Below are 21083 nucleotides of genomic sequence, written 5' to 3'. Positions count from 1 at the left end.
CATCCAATTGAAACTCCATACTAGCTATACAAAGACAAAATACTGGCAACTGATGCATAGGACATTTCATATGACCTTGGGGACTCATAACAAATCACATGCCTTTGATCTTATCAAGGAGAGTCCTTTGACCTGTACATCAAAGTGATTCAGCAGGTCAACATTCACATTACATTTACATTATATTCCAACCGTTGCCTCTATTCAAAAGTCACAACTCAAATACAGCCAACCATACTATTGAACTCATAATCTTTTACCAAACCAATGGTCAACATCCAGCACATAACCTTAAGTCCTAGCAACACTCACCATGGGCTGTACGAAATCCCGCAGGGAAGAGAAGAGGTACCCACTGGGGACCAGCTCTTTTATGAAACCAACCATCACTTACTTGCGGAAAACACAGCCATTAGACACAAACTCAACAACCATGTCTCCAGAATGTAAGAGCTTTTTGGATTGTTTTTGTATTTGTTATTAGATACTGAGATTGGGGTCTTTTCTGATTTCCTTGTGAGAATACGAGAAAAAAATGTGTTTTCCCAATGTGCAGATGTTCTGAGAAATTTCAAGAAATACTTGACAAAATATGAGCAGGAGGAAATCAAGGACCACAAACAGGTGTGGTACATTGGAAAGCAGGCCAAAAAGATTGATGCCTCCCCAACTCGGCATTCCAACTCTGGCTATGACACTAAGGAAGGAATCTACAGAGCAGTAAGTGCTTAAGTCTTTACTGTACAGAGACAAACAAAATAATCAATTGATGATATAAAAAAAATCAATTAGTTATTAATTATCAACTAGTTATTATTTATTAATTTCTAGGTACAATCATTATTGCTTTAGAATTATAATGAAGGTTTTACAATTATTTGAAAAAATCCAATCTCATCCCTTCTAAAAGAAGTAGATACGAAAGTGGATATTGGTTTATTATTTCCTAGATATAATATGTATGAACTTTCGATAAAGATTTAACTCTTTAATCCACAGCTCATCAATGACCACTTGGCCTACCGCTACCAGATCCTGGAGGTGCTTGGGCAAGGCTTCTTTGGACAGATCCTCAAATGCATGGACCACAAGCCCATGCACCTTGTGGCCATCAAGGTCATTAAAAACAAGGACATGTAAGATATTCACAAACTGAGGCAGAATGATAAACATCATCAGTCATAAGAATGAGTTGTTATTTAAAATATTGTTTCTCACTGAAACATGTTAACAAGTTTGTTCTAAGCTCTTATAGGTTTAAAACTCTTCAATGTTGCTTGTGTTTATAATGCTTAAAGTGGCAGTTTTTTCATGTACTTACACATATGACATACTGTGGTCTGATGGCTTTTCAGTGTTCATGACTTGGCAATGCCTGAAAAGGACATTTTGAAAGCCTTGCAGCAGTTTGACAAGGATAACTCAGCCAACACCGTCCATATGAAGGAGAAATTCTACTTCCGCAGTCACCTGTGCATCATTTTTGATCTCTTTCTGTAAGTTCAGAATACACATTCTGTTTGCTTTCATTGCTCTCTGAACAGGGAAATACTTCAACTATTATTAGGCAGAATCTTGGATAGCATAACGGGTTTTTGAGATTGGAGCTAACCTCACATTCATTTTCAGTACGGAACAACATGGATCAAACCAAACCAACGAGAGTGAATTCACAGTCGAGCAGAAAAAATACACCATGGACATGTTGGAATGTCTACAGCTGCTTAAGGAGAAGATTGTCCATAGTGACCTTAACCCGGTAGGCGTAACCCCTCAGAAGATTTTGCAGTTATTTTAACCACACTTAAAATAATTCCAGATAAAGTTTCTTTGAGCAGTACAATAATAATTAAAATTGACTGATAACCATGTGCCATTATATTTAGAATTTCTAAATGACTATAGTGTCATTATTATTCTGATGGTGTTGGTTTGTGTTTGTGGGAAAATGAGACACATTACTGTGGCACATATGTTCTACATCTCATTGTCAAGGCATGGTGGTAAAAACATTGTGATACATTTTGACCACTGGGTGAAAGCAAAGCTGTTAATCGTCCAACATAACATAGTTTCCTAAATTTGACACATAACGGTTTTACTTCTTACCATCTATTTTCAACTTGATTTAGCAGGACAGCATTCAACCACATTTTTATCAGGAAACTATTGGTATTTCTATATTACTGTATGTTTTTTACTCTTCATCCACTATTGTGGACTGAGTTATTGTTACAATTACAGTTCTACACATTCCCTCTGTTTTTGTTCATAGAAAATTTCCTCCACAAAAGCCAAGAGGTCAGTACTGAACCCTAAGACTAATGCCAAGGTCCGGCACTTTAAACCCACAGTCCTACTATCAATTGCCAAGGGCTCTCAGAAACCCCAAACGGATTTAAGCCACAAACAGCAATCTGCCCTGCCCGGGGGCAAGGAGAAGAGCCCACTGAGGCCCAGCTCCCATTCACCTACTGTTATGGAACCCATTGTCACTTGCCTGCAGACAACACAGTCAGTCAGCGAGACATCCTCTGCCATAAAACCAGCCATGTCTCCTGAATGTAAGAGTTTTTTTCGATTGTTTGTTTTTATGTCTTTAAATACTGAGTTTAGTCTTTTCTGATTCCCTTGTAAGAACATGATAAAACAAGAGATGTGTTTTCCCCATGTGCAGATGTTCTGGAAAATTTTAATGAATACTTGACAAAATTCGAGCAGAAAGAAATCAAGGACTACAAACAGGTGTGGTACATTGGAAAGCAGGCCAAAAAGATTGATGCCTCCCAAATCCGGCCTTCCAACTCTGGCTATGATACTAAGGAAGGAATCTACAGTGCAGTAAGTGCTCAAGTCTTTACTGTACAGAAACAAACAAATTAATGAAATGATTATATAAAAATGCCAATTCAGTGCAGCTTTAATTTCCAGGTATAATTGTTATTGTTTTAGAATAAATATAATTGTTTAACATTATTTCATTATTGGTTTATTTTTTCCTTACATCATAAACATGAACTTTCTATAAAGCTATAACCTTTTAATCCACAGATTATTAACGATCACTTGGCCTACTGCTATCAGATCCTGGAGGTGCTTGGGCAAGGCTACTCTGGACAGATCCTCAAATGCATGGACCACAAGACGAATCAGCTTGTTGCCATCAAGGTCATTAGAAACAAGGACATGTAAGAGATTCACAAACTAAGGCAGAATGATACAAATCATCAGTTATAAGAAGGAGACGTTAATTTAAATCTTGTGGCATTAACATCCAGTGGTTCACACTGAAAAACATTTACAAGTTTTTTCTAAGCTTTCAAGTGCATCTTGTATTCTCGTGTGGTTGACATCCCAGTATAAGGTGGTTGATGGACTTTGAATTAAGATTTTTTGATCACAATTAGTGCTGCAAAATTCCGGGAATATTCAAAGTTGGAAACTTTCCATGGGAATTAACGGGAATATACGGGAATTAACGGGAATAAACTGGAAATGTTGTGGGTAATTTATACTAACTGTATTTACTTTGTCATATACAGACATAAATATAAACATTTTGTTGTGTGAAAGGCTGATTTGAGCCCTGAGGTAACTTTGGGCACTTGACTATATGCTTCTGTATCTTTGTGTCATTCTTAACATAGGTCTTTGCACAGTATTTGCAAATGAACACAGCCTTTCCTTCTACATTGGATGGGGTGAAATGTCTCCACACATGAGAGTGCACGTGGCATTGTTCTGTAGAATAAGATGAGAAAAAAGTTTGTAAAAAAACACTAATGCAATGCCAGAGATATAAATAGTTAGCCAAACAATTGGAATAGTCTGTAAAAATATTTTACAATTGATGGATAAATTAATGGAAATAGGCTAGATGAACAGATGAACAATCCTCAATAAGCATGCTAATATATTTTCCCGAGTAATATCATCAAAACTTACCTGACTAGTCCTGCACACTACAGCAGGCCTCAATAGCCCTGCTTTAGAGTGCAGAATGCTGGGAATTATCTGTGCATGTGATGGAAGAATGCACAGTGGAGACTTGAAATTCAACGTGCAGTGTGTGCTGCATTCCATACATCTTTAAAATAGTGTTTTGGATGATGTTTTTATTGCTCAGCGTTTAATTTGCATAGTTTTTTTTTTTTCAAAATTCCCAAAATTCCCGTGGAAAGTTTCCGGAAAGTTTCTGGAAATTTACCGGAAACTTTCCGCCCCTTTGCAACCCTAATCACAATCAGAATGTGTTGGATGAGCTCATAGGACTTGAAACTATCCCTGACAATGACCAGCACTCCCTTGCTTTCTTGAGTGGTGGAATTCTCATAGAAAGATGTCCTCTTCCCCTTTTTTTGGTGTAACATTTTGAAGTTCTTTGCCCTCAGCTGTTTTGCCATGCAATCTTTTATATATTTGTGTCCTTCACAAATATATAAAATTCAGGTCCTTATTGATTGTTGTCCCCTCATCACTGTTGCTTGACTTTGCCCACATCACTTGTGGTCTGTGGCCTTGTATCCTCCTCTCTGTAGCAGTGTCTGACCTGGTTTACCTGATTAGACTCAGTTCTTGAATTAGCCCCTTTAGCCATTGAGGTATTGACTACCAGCAGAATTTAGGTTATGTCATGAGGCTGTGTTGTAATCATCTCTCCCCTGCCATTTGGTGTCTAGTTGTTTTATTTCATTGTACGTTATCACCTGTATCTGTTGATTATTGAAAAAGTGTGACACTGTGCAGAAAAAGTACAAATATATATTGCAGCACTCAAGTGTGCATGTGTGGCTACTCATTCCTAGACAAGTATGAGACAAACTCATAGTATCAGTCGTATAGGTCTAAAACTCTTAAAAGTATCTGGTGTTTATAATACTTAAAATGCCTGTCTTTACATGTAATTACACATATTACATACAGTGGTCTGAATGTTTTTCAGCATTTATCAGACGGTATTGCCTGAAGTGAAGATTCTAGAAGCCCTGCGAGAGATTGACAAGGATAACTCAGCCAACATTGTCCATATGAAGGAGAAATTCTACTTCCGCAGTCACCTGTGCATCATTTTTGATCTCTTTCTGTAAGTTCAGAATACACATTCTGTTTGCTTTCATTGTTCTCTGAGCAGGGAAATACTTCAGATATTATTAGGCAGAATCCTGCATATCAGAATATGTGGTTGAGATTAAAGCTAACCTCTCACATTCATTTTCAGGAAGGACCTTCATGCCTTATGCCACACCAACAAGGTTAAAGTCACAGAGGAAGAGCAGAAAAAATACACCATGGAAATCCTGAAATGTCTACAGCTGCTTAGAGAGACGAAGATCGTCCACGGTGACATTAAACCAGTAGGCATCACAGCTCAGAAGATTTTATTTTTTATTCTTGATTATGTTTGCTTGACCATAGCAACATTGGTTTTTGTATATTTACTGGCCTAACCTTGTGCCACTACACGTAGAATTTATATGATTAAAGGCAGGTTTCAAACTATTAATGGCAGGGGTTTGTGGGAAAATGAAAGAAAGAAAGCAATGTGGAATATTTTGACCACTGAGGGAAAGCAAAGCTGTGTATGTATTTTAAATGTATCAGTTATTTAATTAATTAAATCAGTTATTTACGAATGATTTTCGCTTTGCACACAAAGGCACACAAAGTGACTGTCCATGATTATAAAATAATGAATCAGTAGCACCTGCATGTTATTTTTCAGGAAAATATGCTGATCTACAAAAAGGATGATGAGATGCACATAGCAGTCACTGACTTTGGAGGGAGCTACTTTGTGACAGAGGACGGTGGGTGAAAGATTTTATTGTTACAAAGTGACATGACTAAAAGAGACTAAAAGTCATTGCTTGCAAATGTTCAAGCAAAGAAAATTCAGAACATATGAACACTCACTCAGTCTGTATTGATCTCTTTCCTGCTTAAACAGATAGACCTCGTCTGTTCACTAAAGAATACATGTCACCGGAGCTGCTTCTTGGCAAAAAGTGTGGACCAGCAACCGACATGTGGAGCCTGGGCTGCACCATCGCTGAGCTTCACTGTGGTTTCCGTCTCTTTCATGGATGTGACCTTCCATATGTCTTCAACAGGATAATGGAGGTAATACGCATCATTAAATAATGCTGTCTTCATTATAATCAAATTGTTGTCATATTTTTTTAATAATGATACAACTGTTACAAATGTTTGAATGTAAATTCCTGCAGGTGCTGGGTGTCCCTCCTCCTGAGCTGCTGAGGGCAGCCCCCAAAAGAAAATTCTTCTTTGGTGAGCAAAAGCATTTCAGACTTTGACCTTCTCCTTTTACAATTAACATTTTTAGCACCCACTAATTTGTCTTGGTTATGCAGATTCGAATGGCATCCCATACATCAGACAATACAGAACCACTCTGGAAACAAAGCTGAACTCTATTGATGTTCATTTCATCAATTTCATCGAGCGCTGCCTTGAGTAAGTACACGCTCTCAGAAACACTCATGCGAATGACACTTTAAAAAGGTCTTACAAGCCACACTATGAGCACTAGCATCATCTGCAGCCACACATGGTTATAAATTATGTTGGGCTCCATGTTTGAGGAATTGAGTGGTTTTCATGTGGAGAAAAAATTAAGCTTAACAATCTCTTGACCAGAGCTCTGATTGTGTAGTCACCCTCACTGAGGTGAAACAAAACTGTGACCCATGATGCCTGGCTTCCTGAACCAAAAGAGCTGCCAATATACCTAACCCTGTTTAGAATTGTTGATATATTAAATGTTTGCTCAGTTAATATTTCTGAGATAAATGCTGTTTTTTAATTAATTCAAAGTCGTTTTAACTGATCTTCATGTCAGCATTTCTTTGGCCTGATTCTGACAATTAAAGCTGTGACTATCACACTTCTCACAGGTGAATGTATCTGATCACCAAAGTTAGAATCAAAGTGTCACCATTCTCTCTGTTCAAAGTCAATTAAACTAATTTTGAAGTTGCTATTTTAGGGTTAAACAGTTGCACAGTGTTGCTTTAAGTATAATATATATAAATGTGTATATATAGGTGCGTGTGTAGAATTAAATGTATTGGTTCATTTTGCAAAATTAAGGATCTCTTCATTACATGCATGTTTCTCCTTATTTAGATATGATCCAAAAAAGCGCATGACACCAAAGCAGGCCTCGCAGCATCCATGGATTCATGATAAGTTGAAATGTGCAACGAGGGCTGGAAAAACTATAGCAAGTAAGTCTTTAGTCTTTTCATTCCTACTTAAGCACTTAAACATGACATCAGCAGTAATTATATGGAGCCAATGAGCCACAGCACTGGCAAAGATCTATATGTTTTAGTGCCATTAAATCTAGACCTGAGATTCATAGTCCCAACAATGATTTATTATTATGGCTGTACTGATATCTGCATTTTAAACTGTCATCACAAGCAGATTAAAGTTTCAGTTAAATAATGAAGCATCATCAACAAAATATATAGGCACTAATTATGGGACACAGATTTATTTTCTCCAATGGTTGAGTCCAAACTTTGATCATGGCCTGATCACGGCCAGAATTAAACTTAATCCAGTACTTTGGTATATTACCAAATATCAGAACAATTGACATTCACATCAGTGATGAGCATGTGGACATTAGAATTAGCACTGTGCCCCTGTCTCCAGAGCAGTGTGTCATTGCAGAAAATAACTATTGTGTTTATTTACCTTCTTCCTGTCTACTCTCTACACAGATGCCTCAGTGGCCTCCACCAACAAAACTTCTGCACTGTTGAAAAGGAAAAAAATGCCTTCGTCTCAGCCCAAAAGATTGTAGAACAAACCAGAGGTTTTCAGTTTGCTTCTTTCTTTCTCCCACCTCTGCTGTATGTAATTGTTGTGCATATGACAATAAACTCTTGGATCTTGGATCTTTAATGTGGAATCTTGAATCTTCTGTCCCTATTTCTCCCCTCAACCCAACTGGTGCCTCAGGACCCATGAGGTCACCAGACCAATGAAACCCCAGTTCCTCCTCTGCTCTCTCCCACTTCTGATCAAATCTCCTCCCTCCCTCTCCCTTTCTCATCTTCTCCTGGAGGAGAGGTGTACCTTTCCTGCTTACCCAGCTAGGGAGACATTTTCTTCACCCAAGCTCTTCCGACCTCCAAGCACGTCCGCCTGAAGCAGAAAAAAAAACTTGCCAAAAAGGCAGCGGCGTGGCAACCTGCCAAAGGACTTCAACATGATAGCATGTAATGATTCATCCAACTATATATTTCAGACATCCGAAGTTATGGCCCAAAGCCAAACTGCAGCGTCAAAGTGCCTTCCATTGTGCCTCTAAGACAGTAATTTGAAGCTGTTCAGGACTTGTCTTGTGAGTGTTTATTTGTAGAAACTATATATAGAAAACGTACTGTTATTAAAGATAGACCCACAAGGTTTTATTTATGCTGAACTTGAATTTGAATTCAACCTTAACCTTGATTCTTGCAGTTCTGGGTTTGTACCCTGGGTTTGAATGCACTTATTGTAAGTCGCTTTGGATAAAATCATCATGTCTCTGTTTCTCTGTTTTCTCTCTTCCTGCCAATCAGTCAAACTTCTGTTTTTCTGCTCTTTAATGTACCATGTTATGTTAAGATTATCTGACCTTAGTATATATTTTTGTTCTAATTAGACATTTGCTGGTCATTTTGAGACTGATCATTCTGGACCTAAGTAGCCTTGCTATTTTATTGTCTAACAGTTTTGTTCGATCGACAGTTACAGATCACTTTTCTGTTAAAATTATATTCAAGCCCATACGCTGCCACTTTTGTTAACTGATATGTTTTATCTTGGTGTAGAAACAGTGTTGAATCTGGAATTCAGTACTGACTTTTCCATTTAAATCCACCTTGTGCTCACAATTGTATTTTGGTGTTCAAGATGTGATGCATGTTATTATTAAACATGTGATGCAAATGTATTGGTCCTTTAGTGAGGTCTATGTTGACAGGTGTTGACAGGTAACATTTTTAAGGTGTCAAATAATAAGTTACATCAGCTTTAAGTTGATTTAACAGAAGTACAAATTGAAAGTTATTACAATTAAGAACATTATAAGTTCCATCAACTCTGAATTAAGTTAACAGAAGTAAGAATTGAAGGCAACATTGTCCCTGCAGCCACTGCGGCCCCTGCTCCAGGTCCCTTGTCGCGTACTGAGGCTGAGGGGGAAGAGGGGGAGTAGGTCAGGCTGGATGGCTCCCTGGCCTGAATTTGATGATTGGGGTTTGTGGAGGTAGCTGGGAGAGCACCTTCACCCGGACCAGAGGATCAATCAGCGCAGGTGAATGAGCTGTCAGACACTAAGAGAGAGAGCTGCAAAGCCAAGGTTCCAGCAGAAAGTGCTCTGATTTATGTTTGGTTTGGTCTTAATGTTTCCTTACATTAAGAAAGAAATAAAATGCTGAAAAGCAAAATGGTCTGTCTCTGGTTGCAGTCGACATGTGCCACAGTATAATTTAAAGTTACACCAACTAGGAGTTGAGTTAAGAGAAATAACAATTGAAAGTTGAGAAATTGTTAGTTGATTTCAATCCCCCATCTTAAATATAGACCATTCCAGTCTACAAAATGTAAGCAATAATAATAAATTGCCTAATGAATAAGTTATACTCATCCTTTCCAAGACCTGCCTGACGATCTGCTCTCTTGTGCGCGCAGAGCACAGAAAGCGGAGCACACATTCAGCTAAGGAGCGTGCTCAGAGTGAGCGGTGTGTGGCGCAGTAGTAATTAGGAGTGCAGCGCATTATCTGCGTCATATATCTGGGTGCCTTTTCTACTGTTGTCTACTTCTATCGGTGGGTTCCTCGCTATTATGTATATACGGGTAGATAAGGAAATTTATTGTTCATATAGTGTGTATGTTCAGCCTTAATGTTCTTTTGAGTGTATAGTTGCACTGTTTATCCCTGTTATCATTGTTACAATTTGTATACTTTCTTCTTGTAGAACCACACGCATTACCACCCATATCCGTTCCTGCCCTTCAGAGGCATATGTTGTACTGTGATGTTGTCCAATTAAAGAACATTAAGAGAGAGAAGTCCCCCGAGCCGTGTTTTAGCAGACACACCTGGAGCGTAGCTGGAATCAGAACCGGCTAAAATAATAACTTCATCATATACAGTCCTTACATCAATCCTCAGCAACACTGAGGGTTATCAGGTAAGTCACACATACTTCAACTTGTCAGGCTAATTAACAGTAAATGATTGTAGTGATGTCACTTCCCTACATCTGATATTGTACAGCTAAATATTTTAAGTCTTGTGGATCTGACTGTTCATTTATTAAAATATACAATGAAGACAATGTGGGCTGTGGAGAAAGATTAACATCACCTGTGAAAAACATTAGTTTGTAATAAAATTCAGCAGCTTGTAATTCTACTGACATTTTGCTCACTTTGTTAGAGCAGTGCTAAGAATGATCCTTCTCTCTTCTCTGTCTGTTGGTTCACTCCCCCCTCATAAGTTTTATTTTTCACATGTGGTTGTATAATTCTCATCTGTTGTAAGAAAGTCAGATATTTTCTGCCATGACGTCTCCTTCGCCTTGTTGAGTGTGACATGTTTCCTTTCTTGATGAATAAGAGTTTGAATTCTTCATCAGGCTTAATGATTATCTGTTGCTCTGCTGGAGAAAAACACACCTCATAGGTTTTTGTGTCTTTTAGGGACAATTTATCTTCTTTTCTTCAATGAATTATTCTGGGCTGCATGCACATGGCCAACACATGACTCATCAAAACCTGGCTAGAGTTAGCCTTGCTTAGACCTAAAGAGAAGAGCATATGCACGTCAAGATCAACATGATAACTCCTCCTCTGCAAACTGGACAGTTTACACTACTCAATGTCACAAATATTTATTTTTTATTTGACATCATGTAAGAACTTGTACTTTTTGTATTTCCACTTTGTTGCTTCATCTACTCTGATATATAAAATGATTGTATTTTATCTCCATTACATTTATTCAACAGGTTTTAAACTTAAACTTTAAACTGCACCAGTGGTTTTGAAAATGTTTAGTTTTTCTGATTTTGTTTTTGTTATTTCAAATGTCTTAGTTGTTAAAAGCTTTTCTCCAATGCTGTAATGATCCAAGGACAAAGAAGATCTCACAATATATATACATTTTTTTGATATATTAAAAAAATGTTTTTTGAACTACAGTTAACTCACCTATATCTGAAGGTGTCAGGTGAACAAAAATTTAAATATTTCATCCCAGAAACTGCAGCAAAATGGTACAGAAACATTTTGAGATTGAAAGAGCCCCTTAAAACATTTATCATGTGGCCAGTTACGAACACTGGGCCAGTATAAACAGGAAGCAGAATGTGAACTATGTACATCAGATCTTCTATTGTATGCATGCATACTGTTTTTATCCATTTGCACTGAATGTCCCCAGTTTTACACCGTACTGTTTAAAAAGAAACATCTATGTTTTAAACACATAACTTTTTACAGATGAAACACAAAATCATTACTCGGACACACATTTGTAAAGATAAAAATACAACAGTAGCTATTCCTTATGTATTTTCATAATAATAGTCCAAAGATTGCTTCCACTTAACTGAGCCTGAAGATACAGTATGTACAGCTTCATAAACACTGAAACAACCTTCTAATAACAATGCATCCTGGCATGGTTGCATACAGACCACTGCTAGCAGCCTGAAGCTGTGTGCTTTTGATTTATACGTGAAATAATGCATAGCATCCAAGCTTTTCAATCTCAATTGGATGAATGGCAAATGTCATTGATTCACCTGCATTAGCAAAGATGTTCTGATGATATTATAGGTGTGTCAGTTTAGTAACTCCAAACGATAGCATTGGTTTATTTAAGATCTCAACAATGTTATTACCATGACATCCCGGCAAAACTTTTTGTCGGATTAGTTTACATTAACCACTATTAATGAAGTGTCCAGTTTTTGAAACGCAGTCACAATTTGAAGGGGAAGATTTTAACCACTAACCCTTGTAACTACATTTCAAGGGGCAAAATAACCCTCAAAAACAAGGGGGAGGGGCAGGGAGACGCTCCAAGTTTCATATTCCCAGACGACTGTTGTTTGGGTGCAGTGACATCTGTGAGCAATGAGGTGTGTGCCCTTTTGGAACAAACCAGTGTTTTTATTTCTGTACCCTACAAAGACAATGTGCTAGAACCCTGTGGGATTATACCTGGATTCTAGAGCACATTCACTCTGCAGTGAACAAACAGTCTACTGGTTCTCTGCAGGTTTATCTCTTTTGCTGAGGAGAGAAATATGTGCAATTAAAATGGAAACCTCTTGTACATGTGAACAGACTTCACAGACAGAAGTCAGCTCAATCTTAGGCCACTTTTAGACATGCACTAAACTCCAGATAATCTCCTGATATTCTCCAGTATGTGAGAATGCAAAATCCAGAGTGAGAGCCTCAGGACTTTCTCTGGAGTTTATCTCTAAAACCTGAACTAAAGTGTCAATACAGCAGGAATCACTGCTAGTGAGTGGGTACGTTGATGACGCTTCAAACATGTTGCAGTTGCAAAAAATTTAAAATTAAAAAAAGAAAAAAAAAAGACAACAAATATCTCTGCATAAAAAAGCGGTGCCTTACACGAAGGGTTAGGGTTAAGACAGTGAAGACGATGCCAAGAGAGATTTTAGTGATAAGAGCCGACCCTGGTGTCGATGTGGTGTAAACAAAATCATTCGATCTCTCCGCAGCAGAATTGATATATTACATCCTGCCTCTGACTGTTGCACCCCCCCTCACCTGAACGCTCCAGAGATTTTTGGTGATTTGAACGAGTCCTAGCAGAGAATCTCCTGCTGCATAAAAGACAAACACCGGCGAGAGTCCTCAACTAATGAATATTTAAATGTAGAACATTGCTGCAGTCCATCCATCATCGTCACAGATTAATCAGATGGGATTTCCTTTTCCTGAAATGTTAAATAAAATATCAAATTACCTTCATCAACCAACTATTGTCATCAAGCACAGAACATATACACAGTCAGAACATACACTTATATTTTTCCTGTAACAGAAACAAAACAAATGAAAAAGCTCTTAATCAACGACATCATGACTAGATGGAGGTCTTATCATTTTCTTCCACCACCCACACATCGTACCTGCAAGATGTCTTCTCCACAAAAACAAGGCGACTAATGAACCAACCACCAAAACACCCAAAAAAAACAGTGAAACGATGAATGCAACTGGTGCATTTTCTAAATTTCCACATTCAGCGTCAGTTGAAGCAGTTCCTGGTTGTATCAGCTTAAGGTTTTGTGATTCACATCTGGAACGACAGGGGACATTTTCACAGGACCATGTAGAGGCACCACAGATTCACTGCAAGTGTAAGAAACCAGGCACGTCCATGTCTGGTGTGACTCTTTACTTACTCTGTGTGTGGTCGACAAGACGTAAGCGTCCCATCAGAAAATGTTCCGTCACTGCAGTCAGAGCATTGAGAGTCTGTGAGGGGGGTTCCTGTACAAACACAAACTATACACAGTTAGTAGTGTACACATCATATTAGCATTAGTTAGCAAAGTGGTATTTGACATCAGACCTGTCTGATTTCCAAAGGTAAACAAATATTTGATCATTGATGTTTTTGAACAGCAAACATTTCTTTGTTCAAATTCTCTCCTTTTTAAGTGAGGTGTGATGAACTGTAGAGCAGCATGCCACTAAACTCAGAAACATGATTCTATAAACTAAGGAACATTGACAGAATTCTATGTTACATTTCAAAGATACAAAAAATATTTTACTTTCTTTTATCTCATCACACCTGGATCACTGAACTGTCTTTTATGACTATATTCATTATTGTTTTATTATTATTTTTTAGGTCTTTCATTTGTTACTTTGCTTTGAGAAGTGCATGCTCAAATAAGATTTATTAATTAATAATCCTCCATGGAGGAAATCCACAGTCGACACAGCAGCACAGGGATAGCAGCAAAATGTAGTAAAACTAAACATATGAATAATACAAATTTGAAACAATACTGTAACAGACTGGTAGTTAAGTTTATGTTCTGGTTGACTGCTATGTGGTTCTTGATATGACTTATGTTCAGCTAAGTTAAAATGTGTTTAAAAAGAACTGAAATGTCCTGAGGGTCAGTGAACATGTCGGGGTGGGGCACGTGACAGTTCTAGTCCAATGGGTTGGGTTGTGTGGGATGGCAGGCTCTCATTAGCTGGTTAGTTGGCGGGTGAAGGTTGAATGAGGAAGGGGAGTGACGAAGACGAATGTTGATGTTAGGAGTGTCGGAGTTACGAACAAGAAGTGTGACATCTTCGTTTGACTTTAATAAAGTTACAAATAAGGAGAGAAGTTCCCTGTCATATCTGAAGCGAGGACCTTACAATACTATAGATATTAAGCTGTTTTTCAAAATTGTCACATTCATGTAAACTGTCAGGCTGCCGCTCAGTGCTCTCTCTCTCTTTAAAAGAAGGTTATTATTATTATTACTATTATTATCACAGTTGCAAAGGAAGATGGTATTTTGATTTGTTTTCTCCAACTCAAACAAATCATCTTGATAGATGGAAGATTTATCCGTTCAACTTCTTGTGTCCACTGTCACCAACCAAAGTCTTTATGGCTGTTTTGATGAACCTTTCCTAAATGGACACAGACATCTGTGAATCTAACCCATGATAAGACATGTCCACCACTCTCAGACCAAAACAATTTAGGAGTTTTCTAGATAGAGGTATCATTACATCTTTGCCTCTGTTGGACAACACTACACATGACTAAAGACACATTCAGAGTTTGCACATCCGCCAGTTCACTGGGGACATTTGACACCATGCCAAAACCTTGAGTTGAAACATTTGAAATCCGTTTGACAATTCATTGACTGGATGGCTCAAATAACCTGCTCTGTGTTCTTCATAGCTTTTTACAGTTTTGGAAACTTTAAGTCAGCATTAGAACACGCACCTCTGTGTTTGATGTACTGCCCTGGTTGACATTGTTTGTGTTTCTGTGCAGCTGCACAGTGGTTCTCTGTGGGTTCTGTACAGTAGAATCCTTCCAGAGGTTCACAAACTGAATCCGTTGTTGCTGTGCCCAAAGTGTTTGTCTTCAGACCAGAATTTGTCGATGCATAGAGGATACATATGAAGGAGGGCACATATGAAGATACAAAACTCCTGAACTATGTATTCTATGAGAAACCAACTATGCCTTTTTTGTTTGGAAAAATATCATTAAAACTAATCTTAAGCTCTTATTACATCTTTAGGAAATAAAATGAACCAGAGACTAATTTTCAACTATAATGGCATAAAATGGAAAATCAGAAAAACAAAAAAGTCTCAAGGGGCATTATGAAAAACACAACAGGAAGCCCACCATTTTGAATTTAGTGCCCATTTTGGCCATATTCCACATTTTTACTTTGAGGTACTTGTACCAAGGCTTACATCAGATCAACTTCAAATTGAAATGAAAACAAAACCAATTAAACATTAAAATTACAATTTGTAGGACTGCAAAGCAGCACTGAAGGGGCCCGAGCACATGCATTTTGAAGAGTGGCATGAGTTTTACGCCCTGCGGCCAGGACAACGCTTCACTTCCTGCGTCCGTCACGTGATGTTGATCCTTGCCTGCTAACTGCCCTATGATCTATGTTGTTTTATATAGATTTTTGATCTACTGAGTTCAGTATCACAGATTGACCGATGGAACCAAACCATCCCATTAAAAACACGCATATAAAAACAATCATCTTAAATTTTATAGATTGGGGACATCATAGGTGTCTCTGAATTTAACAATCCTGCTGTCAACGAGGGCTCCTCCGTCATCGCTGCTTCACTGTCCGTGCGTGTGAGTGTAATGCTGCGTTCCAGACGACTCATGTCAGATATTCTGACCTGAAATTGCCCAGTTCCGACTTCACGTCAAACGTAAACAAACGTGTCTGACTGTGAGAAGCTGATTAATTTGTCTCTCTCTCGATGAGACAATTCAACTGTAGCCAGTGCAGCCTCCGTTCGTACAGAAACAAAGGAGGAGGCCGACGACGCCATTATCTTTTTATTAGACTTTTATTCTTGGAAAGACATTCAATACATAAAAGAAAACACACTCTGTCATTGAATTTCACGAACCAAGAAAACATTGTTTTAAAACAAACATATTTATTCACATGAACTAGTTAAAAAAACACATCCATACTGTGCAAGGAACACACTTAAACCTTAAAATGACATGAAGGACATTTTGAAAAATAGATAAATTATGTAGAAATCAGTAAAAACAAGATATATAAACACAAATCTTTCGTGTTATTCAATGAGGGACATAAAAACTGTTAGTCTACTTAAAACAGTCAACTATGAATATGTATAATATGAATATCTGCTGATAAATCCTACTAAATCTTTTGTTGCAAAGGTTGCACCTGAATCACTTCTCTCCTTTATGAATCCTTACATGTCTCGTACAATAGGACTGAATCTTTAATCTTTTACCACACTCAGATCAAAAAAAAGGTTTCTCTCCTGTATGATTCCTCATATGTCTATTTTGATTGCCCCATCTGCAATATCTTTTACGACACTCAGAGCAACTAAACGGCTTTTCTCCTGTATGAATCCTCATATGTATATTTAGATTGCCCCTTCTGCTAAATCTTTTACGACACTCAGAGCAACTAAACGGTTTCTCTCCTGTATGAATCCTCATATGTATATTTAGATCGCCCCTTCTGCTAAATCTTTTACCACACTCAGAGCAACTAAATTATTTTTTTTCTGTCTTATATCCCATATCACTTAGTTTAATTAATTCAATTCAAATCAATTTAGTTACTTGTTTGTTATTCCTTGTATTTAAACCAGTCTGAGGTTCCCTGGTCTCCATCCAATCATCCTCACTGACTTCAGTCTCAGAAGAGTCTTCAGTCTCAGAAGACTCCTCAGTCTTGTCCTCAGGACCTGGTTTCAAATGTCCATCAGGACCTGAGTTCCTGGCTGGTTCTGGTCCTCCACAGTCCGCTCTGTTCTCCTTCGTCTCACTCGGATGAAGCTTTGACGATTTAAGTTTCTCTTCCTCTTCTTCACTCTTCACAGCGACAGGATTCAATGTGAAATTGATATCAGCCTCCTCCAGTCCTTGAAGCTGCTGTCCATCCTGATTGGTCCACGGTTCCTCCTGTCCCTCTTTAATGTGGGGGGGCTCTGGGTCCTCCTGGTTTCACAAGGGGGCTCCACTGCTGCTGCTCAGGGGGATCCTCTTCTTTTTTCACCATCAGTTGCTGGATGTCTGCAGGACACACTGAAACACAAATACACACATTTATCATTTCAGAGTTTGTGAAGTGTTTTGAAAAACTTGCGTTGTGTCGTTCAAAGTCGACTGTTGTGATTTTTTAAGGATCACATTCAGGAAGAAGAGCTGTTGCGTCGTTTACAGTTGGTGTTACGACATAGCTTGTAAAGGAAGCAGCATAAAACAAAGGGTTTCTGGTAAAAAAAAAACAAACAAAACATTTTGAGGCCAAATAAACCAATTAGGTCACTAACAGAGGAGAACAGGGCGAGGGGAAGTTAGTTATTTGATTAAGCTGCTTTCAGACAAGACCTGTGGGTAAAACTCAGAGAAATGTGCCCAGACTTTCTGTTTCAGACATGAGCAACACAGCAGCAGGTTTTCTCAACAGACTCGTTCACAACAGCATCAAATCCTCCTCATTATTTAGGTGAGAGGTGGAGAAGCCGGGTGCAGCAGACAGAGACAGGAAGTGACGTATTAACTCCGCTTCTCGAGCTGATGCTAGCTAACGTTAGCCTGTGAGCGGTTCCTCTAGGACATGGGTAGCCATCACAGGGCACCTGGGCGCCCGCAGGGACCCGGCGAGCCGCCCGCAAGGCATGTTCTAAACTGCCCCACTGGTGGGGCTCAGAGGCATAACAGGTGGTGGGCGCGACCGGGAGGGGGAATGTGAGGCGGAACTTATGTTTTGACGTCCGCATCTCTTTAACGGTGGAACAGTAAACAAATCGCTCTTTCACTGTAGCAAGGGGTGGGCCACCCGGGGCTCTGCAGGGGCCCCCTTTACAGTGTTGTGCATGTCACGCATATTTTTCGCGAACAGTGAACTCACGTTCAGTGACAAACAAGACACAGTGTTCAAAAACCGAGTTGAAAAGAAAGTACGATAAAGCCTGTCTTGCTCTTGGGTTCACAGTGAATGAAGGAGGACATGAGGAGAGACCAGTGTGTATTTTAGGTCTGAAAACTCTGGCAGCTGACAGTATGAGACCCGACAAATTAAGAAGACACTTAGAAACATTACACCCCGTCACATGCATGTGTTATTTTTGGTTGATCATTGCTGTAACAAAGTGATTATAAATTTAATTAATTTTTTCTCAATTTTTGAAAAGTACAGACTGATGGAGGAATGTAGTGATAAATGTCACCTAAAGCACCTTAATTAAGTTGAATTTAAGCAAAGTTGAAACAGATTAACAGAAATAAATGTTGCATGTTTTAATATATCTGTTTCCTACCATCATTGTTGTGGAAATCATTGTTAATAATTATTGTGAGGAATAATTAACATTGACGTGATCAGACAGTCTCTTCACATATATTATTATTAATATTAAAAGGTGATCTGTGCAACTTTGTTATTCAGGATGTTTGTATCAAACAAGTAGCCCTTCGTACTACTCAGTTCCTTCGAAGTAGCTCTCAGTCTCAAAAAGGTTGGTGACCCCTGCTCTAGGGACTGACCTGCTCTGTGCAGCCGGACTTCGGGCTGCATCACGGCATCGAGCAGCCTCCTCTGGCGGCAGATCTCCCGCTCGAACAGCTCCACTCGCTCCTCATACTCTGCCATGGTTTCCTCAAATCCCTCGAGCCTTTCTTCCTCCTTTCTCCACCTGCAGCAGGAAGTCTGCTAAACATATCCTAAATATGTTTAGAACTACAAATGAGCTTTCTGCTACAGAAGCGAATTGCATTCACTTGAAAAACTTAATTCTTTTTTTATGAGATAATTATAGGTTCTCAATAAAATAAAAAATAAAATAAAATACAGAACTTTTTTTTTTCAAGTGAATGCAATACGCTGCCGTATTCTTCTGTGAATTCTAGTTTTTTATTTGTTATCTTTCCATTGAAATAGGCCATCACATCTCAAAATAACTTCATGACTTTAATGCTGTGTCTAGACCCACATACAAAATCAATTTTGTCCTATATTGTTAAATGTTAGAATATCAAATTTAATCAAAAGGCTGTAGTGGGGTGGAATTGCTGGCTCTACGTCCAACCCTCCTCCATTATCTGGGCTTGGGACCGGCAACATTTTTAGTCCGGAGGACGCGGAGCTTGGCTCACCTCTCTCTCTCTCTGCTCTGCCTGCAAGGCTACTGGGAGAGTGACCGCCTGTGAGTGCTCTGGGACGGCGGAGGGGCTAACGGCGGCACCCGCTGCTCGTTGAGGACAGTAACTGCAGAACAATACGTGCTTTCATGTCAGTCTCAAAAACACCAGAAAGTCTCCAATAACACCAGAAAAAGTCGCTAGATTTGTCGCTAGTAGCTTTTGACAAAAAAAGTCGCCATGAGGCTTTGGAAAGGCGCCAGATTTAGCGACAAAGTCGCCAAGTTGGCAACACTGGCTCTGAGAGGACAAAGAGAGCCAGCGACAGGGAACAGAGACTTCGAGCTCCGAGCCTGCAGTGACCCCTGTTGGACTGGAGAACGAAGAGGAAACGAAAGTACTAATACTGCACAGTAGAAATTCTCTGTTACGAGTACTTGTTAAACAAGTATTAAAGTATAAGCAACAAAATAAGCTTAACCAATGGTGGAAGAAGAATTCGGATCATTCACTGAGGTAAAAGTACAGAGACAGTAAAGTAATATTCCATTACAAGTAAAAGTACTAAGACAGTGAAGTCGAAATACTCAATAATTATATTAATCAACTCCGACAGTAAAACCAAAAATAAACGACAATTTCTAGGACTGAAAAGCAGCACTGAACGGGCCCGAGCACATGCATTTTGAAGCGTTTTGCGCACTGCGGCAAGGATAAACGCTTCCCTTCCTGCATCCGTCACGTGGTGTTGATTCTTGCCTGCTAGTTGCTCATTACAGCACTATCAATTGTCCATCACACTGTGAAAACTTTATGTAAATTGAATGATAGTTGTAAAACAAAGCTTATTTCCTGTTGCCAGTACGTGGCGCCATCAGTATTATTACATACAGACTAATAAATCTGTTCAAGTAGGGGCTCTGATGTAGCGTGAGCAATTTTGTATTCACACTGATCAGTAGGTGGCGCTATGACCCTGAGGAAATATTGACACATAGAGCTGTTCAGGCTTGGACTCTGATCATGAGACAGAAGTTTGGTGGTAATAGGACAATGCACAGTGGAGTTATGACAACATGGTCTCCTTTGGCGAAGGATGAACCTTCGCCGTACCTCAATGTTTACAAGGTTTGAGGAAATGTCCCAATTCTGAGAGAGAGAGAAAGAGAGAGAGAAAGACGTCACCTTTGCAAGACATCAAAGATTCCTTCGATCTATGACCACAGTCACTGTAGGAGCGGAGTTGTTTGTTGACAGCTCAGCATCATCAAGGAATCATGGTCCATGTATGTCCGAGATACAGAACATCGTGTTTTGATGGCGGGTAATCAAACTTTGACTCTACGCCACGATCACACCGTGTGACGGAAAATCGATCTTTGAGTTAGTTTGTATCTCCGTCTTGTTGTAATAACACTCAATTTGAAGTTGATCTGACGAAAGCCCTGGTACAAGTACCTCAAAGTAAAAATGTGGAATATGGCCAAAATGGCCCCTAAATGCAAAAGGGAGGGCTTCCTGTTGCGTTTTTCAAATGCACCTCGAGACTTTTTTGTTTGTCTGGTCATGATACACCTGTGTATCGATTTTTTTGAAGATCGGTCAATGTGAACATGTTCCGGGGGGCTCGGGGGGC

At 39.0% G+C, this 21083-nt stretch overlaps 1 protein-coding gene across 1 annotated transcript; it reads left to right on the top strand.

Annotated features, from left to right (window-relative positions):
* Nucleotides 1-1696: 1696 nt before the first annotated feature.
* Nucleotides 1697-7834, top strand: LOC133005097 (dual specificity tyrosine-phosphorylation-regulated kinase 4-like). The gene is made up of 12 exons (XM_061074681.1): nt 1697-1759; nt 2276-2564; nt 2678-2841; nt 3052-3188; nt 4943-5083; nt 5219-5354; nt 5723-5807; nt 5948-6120; nt 6228-6288; nt 6372-6474; nt 7147-7247; nt 7752-7834. Exons 1-12 carry the CDS (start codon nt 1697-1699, stop codon nt 7832-7834), a joined length of 1536 nt encoding a protein of 511 aa, XP_060930664.1.
* The last annotated feature ends 13249 nt before the right edge of the window (nt 7835-21083 follow it).

The sequence above is a fragment of the Limanda limanda genome, chromosome 7 (genome assembly GCF_963576545.1).
Source record: "Limanda limanda chromosome 7, fLimLim1.1, whole genome shotgun sequence".
NCBI classification, from domain to species: Eukaryota; Metazoa; Chordata; class Actinopteri; order Pleuronectiformes; family Pleuronectidae; genus Limanda; species Limanda limanda.
Note: the sequence above shows the minus strand (reverse complement) of the source record. Positions and strands in the feature narration are given on the sequence as shown.

Bases quoted from the DNA above. Each gene is read 5' to 3' on its own strand.
- LOC133005097 (XM_061074681.1), top strand. From the start codon at position 1,697: ATGGACATGTTGGAATGTCTACAGCTGCTTAAGGAGAAGATTGTCCAT. The intron at 5,808-5,947 runs GTGGGTGAAAGA...CTGCTTAAACAG, and splicing joins CTACTTTGTGACAGAGGACG to ATAGACCTCGTCTGTTCACT. The intron at 6,475-7,146 runs GTAAGTACACGC...CTCCTTATTTAG, and splicing joins TTCATCGAGCGCTGCCTTGA to ATATGATCCAAAAAAGCGCA.